We start from the raw sequence: 22,122 nt of genomic DNA, 5'->3' as shown, positions 1-22,122 counted from the left end.
TACACTTATTTAAGTAGTCTTATCTTTTGGCCAGTCCTTAGGAAGTATTCTTTGCAATATTACCATTTAGATTTTTATTTCTAAATACAATTTTTCATAGGTGATATGGAAATGGCAATTACCTTTCTCCTCCTTGCATTTGTGCCTTGCACTTAAGTCGATAACCAAACCAAGAACATACCCACTGGGAAGAAATATTTATCTGCCCTAAACCTTAAAAGAGAAGCAAATGATTCAATCAGACACCTGGGAATGAATTTCAAACAACTATAAATTGGAATTGACAGGAAAGCATACCACATAATTAAAGCTTCATCAACTGTAAGATAAAAAATAAGGAGCATACAAATAGACGTCTTTAAGGAAACATGACACGTAAGATGGGTGACAGGTGCTACTTTGCCTTTGTCAGTGTGTGCAGTACAATCTTTCTCCTTTCTGGATCCCCTCCCCCTACATGGTAAACACCCTTGCATGCTCTTAATGAAAGCAATTTCACTTTGCTTGACAAACTAAGATACTTGTGTTCAACAGACGAGTCTTGGAAAAAAATTTAAAAATATGAATGAATAGCTCTTTCATACCTTTAAAATATAGAAATGCAGTTTTTAAACTTTGAAGTAAACCCAGTAAATCTCATCTCTGAATAGTTTTCTGAGCATAAACGCAGTTCCAGAGAAAACATTATCCAATTATATATGTTGGGCACTGAATAAATATTTATTGGATGACTTAACTACTAAAGTTACCATATAATCAAAATGATCATGAATATGTGTGTTCTATATGTGTATACAACATATATACCTTTAATATAGCTATCTGAATTATTTAACAGAAGAACTAAATCTATGCTATTTTGATGAATGACCTCAATCTTAATCATTGCTTTTCTGCAAAGTATGGAACTCCTTGAAAACACTTTTATTAGTATTTCAAGGAAAAATAAATATACTTTTGTGCATGTATATACACACACTCACTATGTGTGTGTGTGTGTGTGTGTGTGTGTGTGTGTGTGTATCCCTTATATATAAAATGATTTAGGCTTATTATAATGTGAATCAATGGAGCATGATCCCTTCCCTGGTAAACCTCAGAAAGTACTGAAAATTAACATGGATAATGCTTACTGTCATCAAAATGATATAAATTTTGTGATGGAGATCGTCTCTGCACCAACCAAGAAATAAAATGAAATAATAAGTGATTTTGGATCCTTGACCAGAACTATTATGACAAGTTCAAAGCAGACAGTTTTTCAGAATCTAAGCCTGTGTCTAGAAATCCAAGTAATCTCATAAAAGTCCAAGCTAAAAATAAAAAGTGGGAGAACAAATTCCCAGAGAATACTCCCAGTGAAATCTATGTACAGTAAAATTAATGAAACCAAAAAGCTGTTTTTTTTTTCTTTTGTTCTCTCTCTCTCCATGTTAAAAAGATCCATGATACAGAAACTTTTTACCATAACCTGATAATCTCCAATAATATCAGGTCAATTTTCTATTTAATTTTTTAAAAAATAATTTGCTTCAGGGAATTCCCTGGTGGTCCAGTGGTTAGGACTCAGTGCTTTCATTGCCGAGGGCGTGGGTTCAGTCCCTGGTTGGCAAACTAAGATCCCGTTTGCTGTGTACCCTGGCCAAAAAAAAAAAATTAAAAAAAATAAATAAATAATTTGCTTCAAAGTATTAAATTCATAGATAAAATTTTTAAATGAAAAATAAGCCACCCATTCCATTCTCCCTCACCCATAGCTCTAATCATCACAGAAAACAACTTTAAACTCTTACTCTTTTTAGTTCATCTAGGTTAAGCTGTAATTCTCTAAGTAATATTTTCTTGTTATTTTTAAAATATTTTTTACATTACCTTTTGACTTCTTTTCATTATTCATGAAAGTGGAGTTCAGTAGCATCTCAGTCTATGCTCCCCTTAATATAATTATGATAACACTTTTTAAAGTTTCTCTATTGGTTTGCTTAGAAAATTTAATTGTTATGAAATTTCTTTTATATCCACCATTCTCAGCCTTCCTCTCTGTCTTTCTGTCCCAATGGCATTCTCACTGAAGCACTAAATATATTTAAGAACCGTTTAACTGTCTTAAGAAAAAGCTCTACAATTTTTAAAATACACTTTTCAAAGTACTATACTATTACCTGTAAAAGTTTGATCTTTAGTCCAAAAATGTATACAAAAGCATACACTGGCTCTCAAAAGTCTTAGAGGAGAAAAGCCAGACATTTTATTTCCAATGTAATGATTTCAACTACTGACTATTAAAGATCCTCTTTAGCAAAGTTGTATTTTCTGAGATGTTACAGGTTTGTGCTTTAGATGTGCAGTGGGTACAGCTGTTCAAAATGTGTTAATGAAAAACTCTATAGCACTTAGCTTCATTCTGGCAACATTCAGAGTTGCAAACCTAGATTCCTCAGTATTCCCCTTCCAATATGGGCTGGCTAATCTCTATAGCTCAAGAAAATCTGCCATCCCAGACATTTCTTTTTCACTTTTGTAACTTGGATACATAGCTCTGTAGATCTCCTGTATTCCTGTATCTTGATTTAGCCCATTATTTTCCTGGAATACATTCATTAGTTTCTTTTAAAAAGCCCAAAGGCAGAGAAATTTGCTGAGTCTAAAATTATCTTTATTGGGCTATCATACTTGATTAATATGGTGCCTATAGTGAATATTCAAGGTTCAAAATAACTTTATCATCAAATTTTGATGACATTGCTCAATATCTTTCTAGGATCAGAGGTTACCTTGAAAGGTCCATTGACATTTTGATCCGTGCCTTTTATTTTTTCCAACCACACAATTATATATTAATTTTTAATTGTGTGTACTTCCTTCCATTGTCCTCTAGTTCACCAATTCTGTCCTTTGGTGATTTTAATTTTCTGTTTAACCCATCCATTATTTTTTAACTGTTTTGACTTCAACTATTATATTGTTAATATCTATGTTTTGTATTTGGCTTCATATCAATATAGCCAGCCACTTTTCATTGTCTAGTAAAAATATTATAACTTTTACTCCTTAAAACATAATGAATATATTTTTAAAATATTCTTCATGTGATGACTCCACATTAGTTGTTTTGTTGATATGATTCAGCTAAAGTGCTTAATTTGTTTTGTTTTGTGCTTTTGAATTTTATTTTATTGTTGCTTTTCAGTGTTTTGTTTTTGTTTTCCTGCTGACACTCACTTATATTTCCTTTTGTTGTTATTATGTATATATATATATATTTAATTAATAATCATTGAAATTTGTGAGACCTGAAGTTGAATTTTACTTTATATTTTTAAATAAATCTTTATTGGAATATAATTGCTTCACAATACTGTGTTAGTTTCTGTTGCACAACAAAGCGAATCAGCCACATGCATACACATATCCCCATCTCCCCTCCCTCTTGAGCCTCCCTCCCACCCACCCTATCCCACACTACAGGGTCAATGACCCCACCTACAGGGTCATTGCAAAGCACCGAGCTGATCTCCCTGTGCTCTGCTGCTGCTTCCCACTAGCTAACTATTTTACATTCAATAGAGTATACATGTCGATGCTACTCTCACCTTGCCCCAGGTTCCCCCTCCCACACCGTGTCCACAAGTCCATTCTCTACGTCTACATTTTTATTCCTGCCCTGCAACTAGGTTCATCAGTACTTTTGTTTTTCAGATTCCATATATATGCGTTAGTATATGGTATTTATTTTTCTCTTTCTGACTAACTTCACTCTGTATGATAGGCTCTAGGTCCATCCACCTCACTACAAATAACTCCATTTTGTATCTTTTTATGGCTGAGTAATATTCTATTATATATATGCCACATCTTCTTTATCCATTCATCTGTTGATGGACATTTAGGTTGCTTCCATGTCCTTGGCTCTTGTAAAAAGAGCTGCAGTGAACACTGTGGTACATGTCTCTTTTTGAATTATGGTTTTCTCAGAGTATAAGCCCAGTAGTGGGATTGCTTTGTCATATGGTAGTTTTATTTTTAGTTTTTTAAGAAACATCCATACTATTTTCCATAGTGGTTGTATCAATTTACATTCCCACCAACAGTGCAGGAGAGTTCCCTTTTCACCACACACTTTCCAGCATTTATTCTTTCTAGATATTTCGATAATGGCCGTTCAGACTGGAACAAGGTGATACCTCATTGTAGATTTGATTTGCATTTCTCTAAAAAATAGTGATGTTGAGCATCTTTACATGTGCCTTTTGGCCATCTGTACGTCTTCTTTGGTGAAATGTCTGTTTAGGCCTTCTGCCCATTTTTTAAATGGGTTGTTTGTTTTTTTGATATTGGCTCCATGAGCTGTTTGTATATTTTGGAGATTAATCCTTTGTCTGTTATTTCATTTGTAAATATTTTCTCCCATTCTGAGTGTTGTCTTTTTGTCTTGTTTATGATTTCCTTTGCTGTGCAAAAGCTTTTAAGTTTAATTAAGTCCCATTTGTTTATTTTTGTTTTCCTTACTCTAGGAGGTGGGTCAAAAAAGATCTTGCTGTGGTTTATGTCAAAGAGTGTTTTTGTTATGTTTTCCTCTAAGAGTTCTACAGTGTCTGGTCTTACATTTAGGTCTTTAATCTATTTGGAGTTTATTTTTGTGTATGGTGTTAGGGAGTGTTCTAATTTAATTCTTTCACATGTAGCTGTCCAGTTTTCCCAGCACCATTTATTGAAAAGGCTGTCTTTTCTCCATTGTATGTTCTTGCCTCCTTTGTCATATATTAGGTGACCATGTGTGCATAGGTTTATCTCTGGGCATTCTATCCTGTACCATTGATCTATATTTCTGTTTTTGTGCCAGTACCATACTGTCTTGAATACTGTAGCTTTGTGGTATAGTTTGAAGTCAGGGAGCCTGATTCCTCCACCTCCATTTTTCTTTCTCAATATTGCTTTGGCTATTCGGGGTCTTTAGTGTTTCCATACAAATTTTAAAATTTTTTGTTCTAATTCTGTGAAGAAAGCCATTGGTAGTTTGATAGGGATTGCACTAAATCTGTAGATTGATTTGGGTAGCATAGTCATTTTTGCAATATTGATTCTTCCAATCCAAGAACATGGTATATTTCTCCATCTGCTATGTCATCTTTGATTTCTTTCATCAGTGTTTTATAGTTTTCTGAGTACAAGTATTTCACCTCCTTAGGTAGGTTTATTCCTAGGTATTTTATTCTTTTTGTTGCAATAGTAAATAAGAGTGTTTCCTTAATTTCTCTTTCTGATTTTTCATTGTTGGTGTATAGAAATGCCAGAGATTTCTGTGCATTAATTTTGTATCCTGCAACCTTACCAAATTCATTGATTAGTTTGAGTAGTTTCTGGTGGCATCTTTAGGACTTTCTTTGTATAGTATCATGTCATCTGCAAAAAGTGACAGTTTTACTTCTTCTTTTCCAATTTGTATGCCTTTTATTTATTTTTCTTCTCTGATTGCTGTGGCTAGGACTTCTAAAACTATGTTGAATAAGAGTGGCAAGACTGGACATCCTTGTCTTCTTCCTGATCTTAGTAGAGATGCTTTCAGTTTTTCACCATTGAGTATGATGCTTGCTGTGGGTTTGAAATATATGGCCTTTATTCTATTGAGGCAGGTTCCCTCTAGGCCCATTTTCTGGAGAGTTTTTATCATAAATTGGTGTTCAATTTTGTCAAAAGCTTTTTCTGCATCTATTGAGTTGATCATATGTTTTTTTTCCTTAATTTGTTAATGTGGTGTATCACATTGATTGATTTGCATATATTGAAGAATCCTTGCATCCCTGGGATAAATCCCACTTGATCATGGTGTATGATCCTTTTAATGTACTATTGGATTCTGTTTGCTAGTATTTTGTTGAGGATTTTTGCATCTATCTTCATCAGTGATATTGGTCTAAATTTTCTTTTTTGTGATTGTTTTTCTGGTTTGGGGATCAGGGTGGTGGTGGCTTCATAGAATGAATTTGGGAGTGTTTCTTCCTCTGCAATTTTTTGGAAGAGTTTGAGAAGGATTGGTGTTAGATCTTCTCTAAATATTTGATAGAATTTGCCTGTGAAGCCATCTGGTCCTGGAATTTTGTTTGTTGGAAGATTTTAATCACAGTTTCAATTTCATTACTTGTAATAGGTCTGTTTATATTTTCTAATTCTTCCTGGTTCAGTCTTGGAAAATTGTACCTTTCCAAGAATTTGTCCATTTCTTCATGATTGTCCATTTTATTGGTATATAGTTGTTTGTAGTAGTCTCTTATAATCCTTTGTATTTCTGCAGTGTCAGTTGTGATTTCTCTTTTTTCACTTCTAATTTTATTGATTTGCATTCTCTCCCTTTTTTCTTGATGAGTCTGGGCAAGGGTTTATCAATTTTGTTTATCTTCTCAAAAACTAGCTTTTAATTTTATTGATCTTTGCTATTGTTTTTTCTTCATTTCTACTTCATTTATTTCTGCTCTGACCTTTATGATTTCTTTCCTTCTGCTGACTTTGGGTTTTCTTTTTTCCTGTTTCTCTAGTTGTTTTAAGTTATAGTTAGATTGTTTATTTGAGATTTTTCTTGTTTCTTGATGTGAGATTGAATTGTTACAAACTACCCTCTTAGAACTGCTTTTCCTGATTCCCATAAGTTTTGCGTTGTTGTGTTTTTGTTGTCAATTGTTTCTATGTATTTTTTTATTTCTTCTTTGATTTCTTCAGTGATCTCTTGGTTATTTAGTAGCACACTGTTTAGCTTCCATGTATTTGTGGGTTTTTCTACTGTTTTTTTCCTGTAATTGATTTCCAGTCTCATAGCATTGTGGTCAGAAAAGATGCTTGATATGATTTCAATTTTCTTAAATTTTCCAAGGCTTGATTGTGACCCAAGATGTTATCTATCCTGGAGAATGTTCCATGTGCACTTGAGAAGAAAGTGTATTCTGCCACTTTTGGGTGGAACGTTCTATAAATATCAATTAAATCTATCTGTTCTATTGTATAATTTAAAGCTTGTGTTTCCTTATTTATTTTCTGTTTGGATAATCTGTCCATTGGTGTAAGTGGAGTGTTAAAGTCCTCTACTATTATTGTGTTACTGTCGATTTCTCCTTTCATGGTTGTTAGCACTTGCTCTATGTATTGAGGTGCTCCTATGTTTGGTGCATAAACATTTATAATTGTTATATCTTCTTCTTGAATTGATCCTTTGATCATTATGTAGTGTCCCTCCTTATCTCTTGTAACAGTCTTATTTTAAAGTCTATTTTTTCTGACATGAGTATTGCTACTCTAGCATTCTTTCAATTTCCATTTGCCTGGAATATCTTTTTCCATGCATTCACTTTCAGTCTGTATGGCTCCCTAGGTCTGAAGTGGGTCTCTTGTAGACAGCATATATATGGGTCTTCTTTTTGTATCCATTCAGCCTCTCTGTGTCTTTTGGTTGGGGCACTTAATCCATTTACATTCATGGTTATTATTGATATGTATGTTCCTATTACCATTTTCTTAATTGCCTTGTGTTTGTTTTGTGGGTCTTTTTCTTCTCTTGTGTTTCCCGCCTAAAGAAGTTTCTTTAGCATTTGTTGTAAAGCTGGTTTGGTGGTGCTGAATTCTCTTAGCTTTTGCTTGTCTGAAAAGCTTTAGATTTCTCTGTCAAAACTGAATGATATCCTTGCTGGGTAAAGTAATCTTGGTTGTAGGTTTTTCTCTTTCATCACTTTATCCTGCCACTCTCTTCTGGCCTGCAGAGTTTCTGCTGAAAAATCAGCTGATAACCTTATGGGGATTCCTTTGTATGTTATTTTTGTTTTTCCCTTGCTGCTTTTAATATTTTCTTTTGTAATTAATTTATGTTAGTTTGATTAGTATGTGTCTTGGTGTGTTTTTCCTAGGGTTTATCCTGTTTGGGACTCCCTGTGCTTACTGGACTTGGGTGACTATTTCCTTTCCCCTATTAGGGAAGTTTTCAACTATAATCTCTTCAAATATTTTCTCAGACTCTTTCTTTTTCTCTTCTTCTTCTGGCACCCCTATAATTCAAATGTTGGTGTGTTTAGTGTTGTCCCAGAGGTCTCTGAGATTATCTTCAATTCTTTTCATTCTTTTTTCTTTATTCTGCTCCTTGGAAGTTATTTCCATCATTTTGTCTTCCAGCTCACTTATTCGTTCTTCTGCCTCAGTTATTCTTTTATTGATTCCTTCTAGTGTATTTTTCATTTCAGTTATTGTGTTGTTCATCTCTGTTTGTTGTTTATTTCTTCTTGATCTTTGTTAGACATTTGTTGTATTTTCTCAATCCATGCCTCCATTCTATTTCCGAGATTCCAGATCATCTTTACTATCATTACTCTGAATTCTTTTTCAAGTAGATTGCCTATTTCCTCTTCATTTATTTAGTCTTGTAGGTTTTACCTTGCTTCTTCATCTGTGACATACTTTTTTGCCATGTGATTTTTTTTCTTTTTTTATGAGTGGGATGTGTTCCTGTCTTACTGGTTGTTTGGTCTGAGGCTTCCAACCCTGGAGTTTGTTGGCTGTTGGGTAGAGCTGGATCATGGTGCTGAGATGAGGACCACCGTGAGACCTCACTTCGATGAATATTCCCTGTGGTCTGAGGTTCTCTGTTAGTCCAGTGTTTCAGACTCAGAGCTCCCACTGCAGGAGCTTTGGCCTGACCCCTGGCTCATGAACCAAAATCCCACAAGCAATGTGGGGTGGCAATAAAAAAAAAAAAAGAGAACAATAACAAAGTAAAAAATAAAATTAGACTAGGAAACTAACAGATATGTTAGAAAGAATATGAAAGTAAAAATATAGATGAAACAACTGGAGGGTACAACAGTACCACAATAGTAAAAAAGAGGAGGAGGGAAAAGAAAAAAAATGAGGGGGAGGCCTTGGCTGTGGAGGGTGGGGCCTAAGCAAGGGCGAGGTTTGGGCAGTGAGCAGAGCCTATGCTTAGGACCCACAAGCTAGGAAAGGCCCTGGGGGCTGTGGGAGGTGGAGCTTAGGCTCAAGGAACAGAAGGGGCCCAGGTGTGCCCCCCACCCCTGGTCTCAGAGGACAGGGGACCTTACCTGGGAGCCCAACAGGCTTCCTGGGCTTGAGTGGGCAGGGTAAATGCCCTCTGCTCCTCTCCCACTCCTCCCAGAGGGCCCCTCCCACCTGCCTCTCCTGATGTCCCTGGTCTCAGGGGCATCGATCCTGTCTGACCTCCACTTCTCCTCCCCCCTCAGTCCCCCACGTCTTACCAGTTCACTTGGTGTTTCCTCCTGTCTCCTTGGGCTTCAGGGTCCCCCACCAGCAGGTGGCAGGTGCCCTAGTTGCGGGGAGATGCTAACTCAGCATCTTCCCACACTGCCATCTTAGAGGGTTCTTCCTGAAGTTGAATTTTAAATAGAAGATGTTTACTTCCATCAAGTACCAGGAACACTAACAACACTTTTAAGTAATGCTTAATTTGACAATTATTTATGATGTATATCGGTTTGCTTGTTTGTTTTACATTTTCATGCAGTATGTAATAACTACAAGAGAATATAAGTTGTACCACTTTAACGCATTACAAGGACTTTAAAAATAGTTTGCATTCACATGCATGATCCTTGAATTTTGTGCTCATATATGTACATGTTCAAGAGAGATTATTCACATATATAAATATATATACATAGTATTTATGTTTTTCTAAACAAAATATTGTTGAGTTCTTGTTTATGGTTTATAAAAATAGTATCACACCATATATAATTTTCTGAAATTTGTCTTTTTCCACTTAATATGATGCAACTAAGATTCATCCACATTTTTTCTGATGTAACTATAGCTCATGGTTTTCAATTTTGTATTATGTTGGGATGTGTGATAATGTAACAATTTATTTACCTATTCTCATGCTATTTGACATTTGGTTCCCTTCCTCTTTTTTTTTTTTTTTAACTTTACAAACAATAATTCCGTGTTTAACTTTACATAACTTTACAAACAATGGCATTTCTGCAGCTATTTTCCTCATACACATTGCTGGATTTTATCTATGCTAATATGTAACAACATATAATCCTGTTATGGGTTGAATTGAGTCCCTCCAAAATATGCTTTTAAGTCCTAATCCACAGTATTTCAGAATGTGACCTTATGTGGAAATAGGGTCTTTAGAGGTGATCAAGTTAAAAGGAGATCATTAGGGTTGGGACCCTTTTACAATATGACTGATATCCTTAAAAAAGGGGGCAATTTGGATACACAGAGAGACACACACTAAGGGAGTACAATGTGAACATACAGGGAAAAGATGGCCATATAACTGGAATGATGCATCTACAAGTCAAGGAATACAAAGGATTGCTGGCAAACACTAGAACCTATAAAAGGGAAAGAAGGATCTTCTCTAGAGCTGTCAAGGAGAAAATGGCCCTGCCAGATACATAGATTTCAGACTTCTAGCCTTCAAAACTGTAAGACAATAAATTTCATATTGTCTAGGTGGTTTAAAGCCACCTAGATTTTTGTACTTTGTCATAGTAACCCAGGAAATGAAAATTTCCCAAAATCATTGTGTCAAATTTAACACCAATCAGCTCTGCATAATAGTTCCTCTTAGACCACATACTTTTTACATTTGGTTTTGTCAGACTTTATTTTTATTAGTTTAGTAGGTGTAAAATGATATCACATCATGTCCTTAATTTAATTTGCATTGCTTGATTAAGATCCAGTATATTTCTCTATGTTTATTTGTCTTTCTTGTTTATTCTACTGTAAACTCTTTTCCATTTACATCCTTGACTAAATTTTCTACTAGCTTATAAGCATACATCTGTATGTATGTATATGTGTGTGTATACTCCAACAGGCATTTGGCATGTTGTTCTATATCTTATGGCACCTGACTCCATCATTTTTCTTCCTTTGTGTCTTTATGAGCCAAGTATTTACAACTGTATTTTCATTGAGCTATGTAATACATCTTTCCAGGGCTATTAATGTCTCTCACTTTTGGAAAAGGCACTTGAGGGAGAAAGGTATGAGGAGAGGTAATGAGGAAGGGTCCTCCCAGTATCATAATCTCAGTGGTTTTCTTGTCCACATAGATTCTCCATGAAGTATTGGATTGGCCAAAAATTTCGTTCGGGTTTTTCTGTAAGATCTTAGGGAAAAACATGAATGAACTTTTTGACCAAATAATTGTAGCCTGCCTTGTGAGCCTTCGCCCCTTGTGTTGTGGAGGCCACAGTGTCATCTTTCTCCCCTAGTGGCTAAAGTTGCTTATATCTGTAAAAATAGAGCTCTTCAGGGTCATCCAAACCCACACAATGAATGCAAAATGTCATAAAGGGTGGCTTGTGTCTAGATCACCCTTCCACTAAATGCAAAACACTTATTGTGGAGACTATTTGCTGTTGTGTAACTACCCTGAAGATAGCTTGGAGTTTGATATGTATTCTTCTTGCTTCAAGAGGCCATAAAAATAAGGATCAATTTTTGAAAATGGCAAATATCTTCAGACCAAAAGTGAGCTTCAGCTTTCTACTTACTTCTCTAGGTTCTCATTTTCCATTCAATTTGGAGCTTATACTTTTTTAACACCTTCAAATGTGTATCTCTATCTCTGTGATCCACAAAGATAGTACTGTTTTTCAGCTAAAAAGTTCAACTGAATTAAGTTACATTTCCAGAAACCTAATCTGATTTTATGTGTTTTAATCAACTAAATAATTATTTTCTTATCAAGGATCAAATTTTCAAAATGCTGTACAGTAGAAGCAAGTTGATTGGGTTCTTTGTACTTTTCTATGATCCCAATAATATCTGATACATTTAACTTCCATCTCAAGGAATTCTAATTTCACTTTCCTTTCTATTCCTCAGACAGTAAATCTCCAAGAAGAATTTGTTTATATTATAGAAAAACACTGTATTAGTGACTAGTGTTTGGCCATTAGGGTTTTGGTTTTTTCTAGTGAAATGGAATTCTAGGCCTTTTTCAGTGACTGTGATTAAAACAAAAATGTGCAACTACTTTAGAAGTATGAATTTATAAATAAAGATTTGTGTATTCAGTTCTAATATTACAGTGTTTCTATTTAAATATTTTTGCTCTATTGTACTACAGGGTTTTCTCTTATGCTGAAAAGCCTTAAATACTAATATTTTAAACCATAACACTCTAAATTCCTTTGAAGTTTACAGATATTTTATTTCTAAAACAAAGATCAATTAATATGTTAACAGGCAATAACTTACTGTTATTTAAATTTTTATATCAAAAACATAATTAGACTTACATTTCAAATACAAATAGCTTCCTTTTGCCTTTTTTGACATATTTGCATGTTATGAAAGAAGAGTTGCTCCATTTACTAAAATTTTGAATACTACACTATATTAAAAAAATCATGGTTCTTTCTTCACTAAAAGAAGTCAGGGCTCAACTTGGAGACATGGTTGATTTCAGGGCTTGGGCAGGGAAAATATAAGATGAACCCACAACATTTTGTGATGCTGGGAATTAAGGAAGTACTTCCCCCCCCAAAAAAGTAAATAAATAATGGAGCCATGTTGAAAAGACACCAGAGCCAACCTAGAAGATCACCCAATGACCAAGCCTGTAAGAACTTGCACAAAATAATAAATAGCCATGTTATTAGATTATAACACATAGAATAAAATAAATGTCCTTACTGATATAAATAAATAAGTAGGGGAGAAAGGGCAGCTTTTCCTTACAGAAGAATTCCAATTAATATATGTGGAAATAATGAAGAAAATAGAAGATCACCATTAGAAGCACCATTAGAAAGAAAATAGAAGATCACCATTAATGGTGCATTAGAATAATTGCACCATTAGTTATTGCAAGGAAGATCATTGATTGATTATAAAATTAATGAGCAGACTTTTGAGGAAAAATAGGATATTTGCATAATCTTGAAGTATATTTCCCCAAATATATACTAATTATAAAGAAAAAATATTTACTTAACAAATGAAAAAGACTGGCAGAAACACCTTCTTAAGCAAGAGATCAAGGTTAATATCAACAGTCATAAGACATATTTGCATCCAATGCTATACTGAAAACAGATCACTCTTATGATATCCTTGACAAAAAAAAAGAAATGCATGACCTCGATCTAATCATGAGAAAATATGAGACAGACCTAATTTTAAAGATTTTTATAAAATAACTGACCAGTATTCTTTAAAGGTGTCAAGGTCATAGGAAGCACGGAAATACTGAAGAACTTTCACAGATTGGAGGAAAATAAATAGGCATGACAACTAAATACAAAGTAGGATCTCTGAAAAGACTTTAATGGAATAGCTGGTGAAATTAAAACAAAGTCTGGATTTTGTTAATAGTAAAGCGATTAGAATAGTGTTTCTCACATACTAAACTTTATACTATATAGGAGATTATGAATTAAAAATTTAAAATGAACTTGCTAAATATTATACAGTCAGGTATGGTACAGCTTGAGTTTTAACCCACACTATATAACCACTGGACTTTTCTTGTCTGGTTTTGGTATCAAGGGCATACAATACTGATCTCACATAATGAGTTGGAAAACAGTCCTCATTTTTCTTTTCTCCAGAAGACTTTGCACATAAAGCTGTAAGTTACTGTCTTTAAGTAGAATCATTTTCTCTTCACCACATATTTGAGTTTCTTTTAATTTCTTTTTCAATTTTTTTTGTCTCCCAATTTGTATTTTATTTGAACCATCAGTTGTGTAGAAGTTTTTCTTAATTCTTCTAAAATTTCAAGAATATGAGTATTTGAGGGATTATCTTTTTTGTTTTAACCTCTATCTTAATTGTGTCCTGGTCAGAGAATTTAGTAGATACTGATTTATTAAAATGTATTCCAACTTGTCTAATAACTTAATACTTGATCAAATTGGGTTCAGTGTTTCATGCCTGCTTGAAAAGAATCTATATTCTCTAGATGGTGCATACAGGTTTTATATATATAAAAGTCAGTTGAAACATCCATATTATTTGCATTTATTTTGTTAAGTATTCCGTGTATTTATAATGTTTCTAGTCTGTTTGACTGATCATTTATTGAAAAAACTTATTTTTGGCTGTATTCCACATATACTCTAGGTTTGAGAATAGATAAGCATGGTACTAAAGATTTTCTTTTAAAACCCAGATTTTATAAGACATTATAAACCAAATGAAGAAATTAAGAATTTATCCTAACATCAATAAAAAGTGCTTTCAGTAGAGAAGTTAAATCATTTCTGTCTTTTAGAAAGGCTACTTCGGCTCCAGTGTAATAAATCAATTCATTGAGATGCTACTTCTCTAACATTTAATATTTAAAAGAAAGTTGTTGAAGTAAGTAGGCTAGAGTTGATGATGTTCTGAGGTAGAAGCATAGTGAAAATAAATGTATATCAAAAGAAAGAGCTAGAGGTTGCCAGGCAACGTATTGTGTAGAAAGTCTTTCATGAGGGAGAAAAGTGTATTAAATTGAAGAAGAAAAGCATATTTTAAAAACCTAAAGGGGACCTAAACCTAAAGGAGTGTTATGGAGACTATTAATTAAGGGAGGGAATGACAATAAAAAGGAGCCAATCTGTGGAGGGCCAGCCTCTGTATGTTTTATTTTAAGTACAAAGAAAGCTATCAAATGGTTTTGAAGTTCTGAATAATTATTGATTAAATTACTGTTTTCGAAGGGATAATATGGATGCAGTGTGTACTGAGAGTAGCTGAGATTTGAGTGGATTTGGCCAAGAATAGCACCTGGTAGACGAGTTAGGAAGCTTCTCAGTTATCCAATATAAGAATAAGTATGAGGCTTCCCTGGTGGTGCAGTGGTTGCGAGTCCACCTGCCGATGCACGGGGACAAGGGTTCGTGCCCCGGTCCGGGAAGATCCCACATGCCGCGGAACGGCTGGGCCAGTGAGCCATGGCCGCTGAGCCTGCATGTCCGGAGCCTGTGCTCCGCAACAGGAGACGCCACAGCAGTGAGAGGTCCGCGTACAGCAAAAAAAAAAAAAAAAAAAAAAAGAATAAGTATGTAGAGGCTGCTACATTCAAAGAAATACAATGGGAATATAAAGGTGGAAAACTACAAAGTTGTCCCTGTCATGTATCAATACAACATCCTCATGGTACATACAAATAAACAAGTAAATAATATGATACACATAAATAAACAAGTAAATAATATAATGCCTAACAGTGACAAGGGATATGAAGAGTTATTGGGAGTGGTCTTCTCAATAAAGTTGTTTTCAGTAAGGTTATTTGTGGAAGCTTCTGAGGGGTCAGAGTTGAGCAATCACCTGAAGGAAGAAAGTGAATGAGCCATCTGAATATCTAGGAACAGCTGTTCCTAGCAGAAGAAATAGCAAAGGCAAAGAGAGCCAACCAGACAGTAGCTAAGGAATGAATTGAGAGCTGCATTCAACAATGTGTTACCAGAGATAAATGGAGAGAAAAAATGTACAAAAATAATTTAAAAGTACGCATTAAGTGACTAACCAGGGTGTGGTAGAAACTGAGTCTTAATGATGTCTCCTAGAAAAGGACTTTTCAAACTGAGCAGATATAGATGCCTGTATTAGTTTGTTAGGGTTGCCATAACAAAGTACCACATACTGTATGGTTTAAACAATAGACATTTCTTTTCTCACAGTTCTGGAAGCTGGAAGCCCAAGATCAAGGTGGTTTCTTCTGAGGCCTCTCATTGGCGTGTAGATGGCCATCTTCTCCCTGTCTTCACATGGGCTTTCCTCTGTGCCTGTCTGTGTCCAAATTAGGACACTAGTCATGTTAGATTAGGGCTCACCCTAATGTTCTCATTTAACCTTAATTACCTCTCTAAAGACGTTATCTTCTAGTACAGTCCTATTTTGAGGTAGTGAATGGGGGTTAGGGGTTCAACATAGGAATTTTGAGGGCCATAGCCCCCTAAACACTCAGCACATAATAGACCCATTTTCTCAGATTTGATAAATTGTGTTATGATTATTTGAGGTTCGTGGAGGGGGGAAGAATTTTATGTGAGGGAAATAGTATGTGAACTATAGAGATATAGGAAATTAATTTTTGACAAGAAGGCTTTGAAAAGTCCAGTTTGGTGCAGATCTTTCCTGGAAGTGACTAACAGAAAGACACATTAGGAAAGATATAGTCAGGCAAGAGCACGACTAGCTAAGAGGTCTGGACTTTATTATGTATATTAAGGAGAATTACTTAAGGTTTATGAGCAAGAAGGTGCTCTAACCAGAAGTGTCCCTCAGGTCGATTAATCTGGCAGTAGCGTGTAGTTTATGATCAGGTACTAAAATATAAATCTCATTAGCAGGAGAGGTTGTTCATGCTGAAGCACGAGTAGGTGTACCAGAGGCTTAGATAAATTCTTGTTTTGCTCTGAAATGTAAGGGAATTGGTCAGAATTTAGTGTTTTTACACTGACACAGTGAAGGGCATCTTTGTATTTCTCCCACAGAGTATCCTTTGTGTCTCCTGTCACAAATAGAAGTGGAATTCTTCCCCACTATGGCTGATTTCATGGAATTTTGTAATGTTCTGCCCTGCAGCTGAAATAAACTGAGTAGTAAATAACTAAAAACAACAAAAGAAAAACAATTTTAAAATATGTTCACTGCAATATATAAATATTCACAGTATATTCTGTGATTTGTTGTGATTGTATAAATACACACAGGTACATATGTGCACTCAAAGCTGATATCTAGTTACTTGTGCAAATGCAAAAAAAGACAACATGCTCATTTTTAAAAACAGAACTCCTGAAACAGTTAGAGATTGGGTCTCACTATTTTAATAGGCACAGATCAAATCCCCCAGATTTCCACTTTTTCTGTTCCTAGACTTTATATTATCCATGTTGTGTGTATTCAACTTATTAGTCAACATCTAATGTAGAGTTTAAGATTTATAATATTCTCTCATACACATTTTACCTTAGAATACTCTATGGAGAAATCTCTTTCTCTCTCTCTTCTTTTCTGTAATCTTTACAGACACCATCCATCTTCGAGTTCTTGAATCCTCCCCAGTTGGCACATCCATTGGAAGTATAAAAGCAACTGATGCTGATACTGGGAAAAATGCTGAAGTAGAATACCGAATTATTGATGGTGATGGGACTGATATGTTTGACATCAGAACTGAGAAGGACACACAGGAAGGCATCATCACTGTGAAAAAGGTGCAGAACATCAACAGAAATAATCATCTGACTGTTTAGGAAGTAGGGATTTCGATATGTATTATCCACTCATGCTCTGTCCATTAAGATATATCCCTACCATGTTCCAATGTAAATGCATAAGTAGGGCTTCCCTGGTGGCGCAGTGGTTGAGAGTCCACCTGCCGATGCAGCGGACACGGGTTCGTGCCCCGGTCTGGGAAGATCCCACATGCCGCGGAGCAGCTGGGCCCGTGAGCCATGGCCGCTAAGCCTGCGTGTCCGGAGCCTGCGCTCCGCAACGGGAGAGCCCACAACAGTGAGAGGCCCGAGTACCGCAAAAAAAAAAAAAAAAAAAAAAAGCATAAGTATGAGAGACATAAAGCCAAAGATCTCCTTGAATGTTTTGACCAAATGTTTTTGTTAATTAAAACATGAAACCTGACATTTTACAAAATTTAAAAGGCAAGTTAATATACATGTGATTGTATTTCTGAGCCACATTAATAAAAGCCCCTTATTAACATCGTTTCCTTAAAAAATTAGTTAATAACTAATAATAGTAATATATCATCACAGTTGGAGGCATAAAAAGTAACATGCCATCTATCCAGATGTATGAAGCAATAATTAGAGTTGCTAATAAAAAGAGACAGCATGGATTGGAAAATAATTTCATTGTTCACATTTTCCCTTCTGCTACATAAATTAAACTTTTCTGCTAACATATGCTCAGTGATATGATTTAAAGGTAACTAGTTTTTTATTGTACATTCAGTACCATCCTTATAAGAAAAAATAAGGCCCAGTAAAATGTATGTCCTAATGAAATGTCCTGAACACTCTATTTGCATAAAGTAACCATCAGTTAATCACGGAACTCTCCTCAGAGTCTATTGCGAAGTTCAAGGTACACAACCACTTTTAAACAGACAATGACCAGCAAAGGAGTGACCTACTGAATATTTAAGTTCCTTTTTGTTTCATAATGTAACCTAATTACCAATTAGCTATCAAAATTTTTCTCTTTACCCAAGGTTTTTCTTATTTTCAATGTTTCATATAACTGCTGAAAAGTTTTGTATTAGTCTTCAAAATTTCATCAAGTTTATGTAGTGCCATGAGCCTGTTGAACGGAATGGATATATCACAACATATATTTTAAATTACTGAATTTTTTACTTAGAAAAACTTAGCAGTAGCCAACAGCTCAGCACACATACGTACACACAAACACACACACAATCCACCAGGCCATGTTTTGTAATGAGTTTCCACTATATGAGACAGGTCTTAATATCCTTTTCAATTTTTCTAAGATTTAAAATCTCATTTTCCTATGTTCTGAAGTACTACATTTTAAGTACATAAGAAGTAAAAATTGAATTCTACCTGATGTGTAAAGATTATATATTTTTATTAATTTTAATTATTTACAGTTTATAAACAACTTGACAACTCAACTATGCTTTAAAAATCATACTGTAACTTGGAAGGAACATATAATTCAATTTCCCTCAATCTAATTTGATGATTTATTTACTTAATTATTTTTAATACAGCCACTTGACTATGAGAGCCGAAGGCTTTACACTCTGAAGGTTGAAGCAGAAAATACCCATGTGGATCCACGTTTTTATTACCTAGGACCATTTAAAGATACGGCAATTGTGAAAATCTCTATCGAAGATGTGGACGAACCACCTGTTTTCAGCAGATCCTCCTATCTGTTTGAGGTTCATGAAGATATTGAAGTGGGTACAATCATTGGTACTGTGATGGCAAGGGACCCAGATTCTACTTCTAGCCCCATTAGGTAATTATGCTTATGCTTAGGATGAAAAGAAAGGGAATTGAAGTAAATGTAGAGAGCATGAGATTCTATTTAAAGCGTTTAATGCATTAAAAGTTAGAGCTGTGCTGGGCTTCCCTGGTGGCGCAGTGGTTGAGAGTCCGCCTGTCGATGCAGGGGACACGAGGGGACACGGGTTCGTGCCCTGGTCCGGGAAAATCCCACATGCTGCGGAGCGGCTAGCCCCGTAAGCCAAGCTGAGTCTGTGCGTCTGGAACCTGTCCTCCGCAATGGGAAAGGCCACAACAGTGAGAGGCCCGCATACTGGGGCAGGGTAGGCACACATTTCATAGTTTGATTCCGTTTTAATCATGCCAGTTACTGAAACTTGGCTTGTATCATCTGCCTGTCTCTTTAAGATATTTGTTGTTCTGACGCCTGGTACAGATAAAAGGGACTATTTCAGCTGTGCATCTGCAATGTAACAAAATCAATTTCTCTGTGCTTTTGGGTTCTTAAATAATATGAGGTTGAGAGGAGTTTTAATAATTAAAAATTATATAATCATAACAATGTTACAATGTAGTTATGATTTCAGAAACTTCTATATCCTACCAGCAAAGGGGGAAGTTTTTTTGGTGTTCTTTTGGCTATATCAAAAAGTTTAGAACATTCCAGAAAGATCAGAGTCATTTCAAATTTTTGTTTTGCTTTGTTTTCTTATGGCACCTAAAAACATATAAGATGTGATAAAAACATACAAGTGAGAAAGACAAAGTTTTCACTGACATTTGTTCTCTCATTTTAAAAAAGTACAAATATCTATATACAATATTCAGGATCAAAATTACTGCTCACTTTAAACTGTTAGTCCATCAATTATTTTGGATTTCATTTGTTTCCTTATCCTCAGCAGACTGATTTTGCTTATCCTTTTTACAATGTGGGCCAGTCTAGTAGGAGTTCAAGTGGTTGTACAATTTCCAAGTACACACTTCTCTGACTCCTAACTATGCAGCAGTGGAATGTCGGAACCTCTACTTTTATGCACCATGTGACTCTAGCTCAAAGTTTAAAATTCTGTAGGTTCTGCCGTATCATCAAGTGACTTCATATTATATATATATTTATATGAATATATATTAAAATTATTATTTGATTTATATAATTTTACCTAAATATTTTCTTATAGTCACATACATGTCACATACATGACAGGTTACATATTGGCAGTCAAAACCTGCATATGGTAGTCAAGTACAGCTCCCATCTGTCAACATGATTTTCCCATAAATTCCTCTCCCATCCATTTATCTTCATTGAAATTACAGCATTCCTTGGATTTTTTTCCTTTAAAGCTTTTTTTTTTTCTTGTCATTCCTTCGGTAGACATTTATTGAACATACACTCTTATTCTTCCCTATTGAATACTACCAAGCATTCCCTTGGCAGAGCTCCTAACTGATTTTAATAGCCTGTGTTCCGTGTTCCTGGTTTTAAAATGGCCTTCTTAAAATAAAATATAATATTTAAAAAAAGTTCAGTTTAAATCGTGGCATTATTAAGAGGCAATATATTTTTCCACACAGTGAAATAGATTCTAAATATTCTCATAGACTAATGGTTATTACATGTTAAAATATGTCTGTGGATTCTTTCTTAAGTTAAATTTTTCATCAGGATGCAAATTTCAGGACCAGGAGAAAAGAATCCATTTATGTGTACTAAGCAACAGAATTAATGACTTCATTGCTTATTAATGACGGAGTCTAGCTAAGATTGTTGTTGTATATTTGAATTTATGCTAACTTGATATAGAAAAAGCAAAGGAATATTTCTGGATGTTAATATTGATAGACCATGCAGATTAAAAAGATGTATATGTATATATATATACATATATATATATATATATATATATATAGTCAAAGAGGTAAAGTAGTTTTACTAAAGCAATGTATTTAGGGATGGATAATCGGATGATACAGTCATGTTATAAACTGTCCATGTCATGTATTGTAGATGTTAATGCAATAATCAAAGGTATTTACCTAAAATATGTCTTTTGGAACTGATTTTTTAAATGAAAATGTTAGGTAATAAACATAATATACCGATAGAGAATTGAAAAATAAACTGTTGCCCCTTGAACAACTCAGGGATTAGGGGTGCAAATCTCCCCTCTCCCCCTCCCCACAGTCAAAAATCTGAGTGAAACTTTATAGTTGGCCCTCTGCATCTGCGGTTCCGTGTCCAAGGATTCAACCTCACATTTATTTATTCAATAAACACAGACTCTAGTTTATATTTTCTGAAAACATCTGCATATAAGTAGACCCAGGAAATTCAAACCCATGTTGTTCAAGCATCAACTATAATTATATCAGGTTTGAAAAAGAACCAGGATCTCTCTGTATCTTCAAGATAATTTCACATAATCCTTTAAATGTTGTCACTAGCTTTTAAACTGAACTACAAGAAAAAAGACAAAACACACATAAAATGGATTTGGAAAAGACAATGATGCTCTATATTGATTTACATAATGCAACTTCCTGTCATATTTCTGTAGAAATAAGGATACTTATCATTTGCCAAAATGCCAAAGAAGTCATTCAACAAATATTTGTGGGTCACCATGTCAGTTACTAATTTGTTTCTCAGGGAAGTCTCAGTCTGTTAGGAAAGAAGATTCAGTATAAGAAATAAGATTCATTGAGTATCTACTAGATTCTAAGTATGATGCTTGCCGTTTTCATGTTTGATTTCCTGTTTGATATGTGAGATGAAATGAATTCCTAATACAATGTGGTAAATGGCAGAGATGATGGTACAAGGTGCTTTAGGATGGAAGGGGACAAATAGCTTCTACTTCAGGTAATCATGGAACAGTCCAAGGAGGAGGTAAAATTTACATTGAATCTTTCAGTAGTAAAATAATTTTGTCAACCTGGGATATAATTTGTGAATTATTCCAGATATAGAGATACAATGTTTTGCTTTATTTGTGAATGGCTAAAGCATGTAGTTTGAATACAAAACTAAATCCATATTGTGTTAATAGAGAGGGCTGGGGTTTATTAAGGAAATTTGTAAATTACTGGTCTGTTCTACTTAGAACTGATTTAAAATAAAAATCTAAAATAAGCA

The 22,122-nt window shown here is 34.7% G+C and overlaps 1 protein-coding gene across 3 annotated transcripts in view; it reads left to right on the top strand.

Moving 5' to 3' along the window:
• Window positions 1-22,122, top strand: part of LOC114892423 (cadherin-10) — a 122,704-nt gene that overhangs the window by 80,624 nt on the left and 19,958 nt on the right. For all 3 annotated transcript variants that reach the window (XM_029217315.1, XM_029217314.1, XM_029217313.1), the window contains exons 5-6: window positions 17,014-17,201; window positions 18,743-18,996. In XM_029217315.1, the coding sequence (XP_029073148.1) occupies window positions 17,014-17,201; window positions 18,743-18,996 (442 nt within the window). The remainder of the gene's footprint in view (window positions 1-17,013; window positions 17,202-18,742; window positions 18,997-22,122) is intronic.

The sequence above is a fragment of the Monodon monoceros genome, unplaced genomic scaffold (genome assembly GCF_005190385.1).
Source record: "Monodon monoceros isolate NGI ecotype Baffin Bay Population unplaced genomic scaffold, NGI_Narwhal_1 Super_Scaffold_12, whole genome shotgun sequence".
Lineage (NCBI taxonomy): Eukaryota > Metazoa > Chordata > Mammalia > Artiodactyla > Monodontidae > Monodon > Monodon monoceros.
The sequence above is the reverse complement of the archived record's forward strand: the minus strand, read 5'-3'. Positions and strand labels throughout refer to the sequence as shown.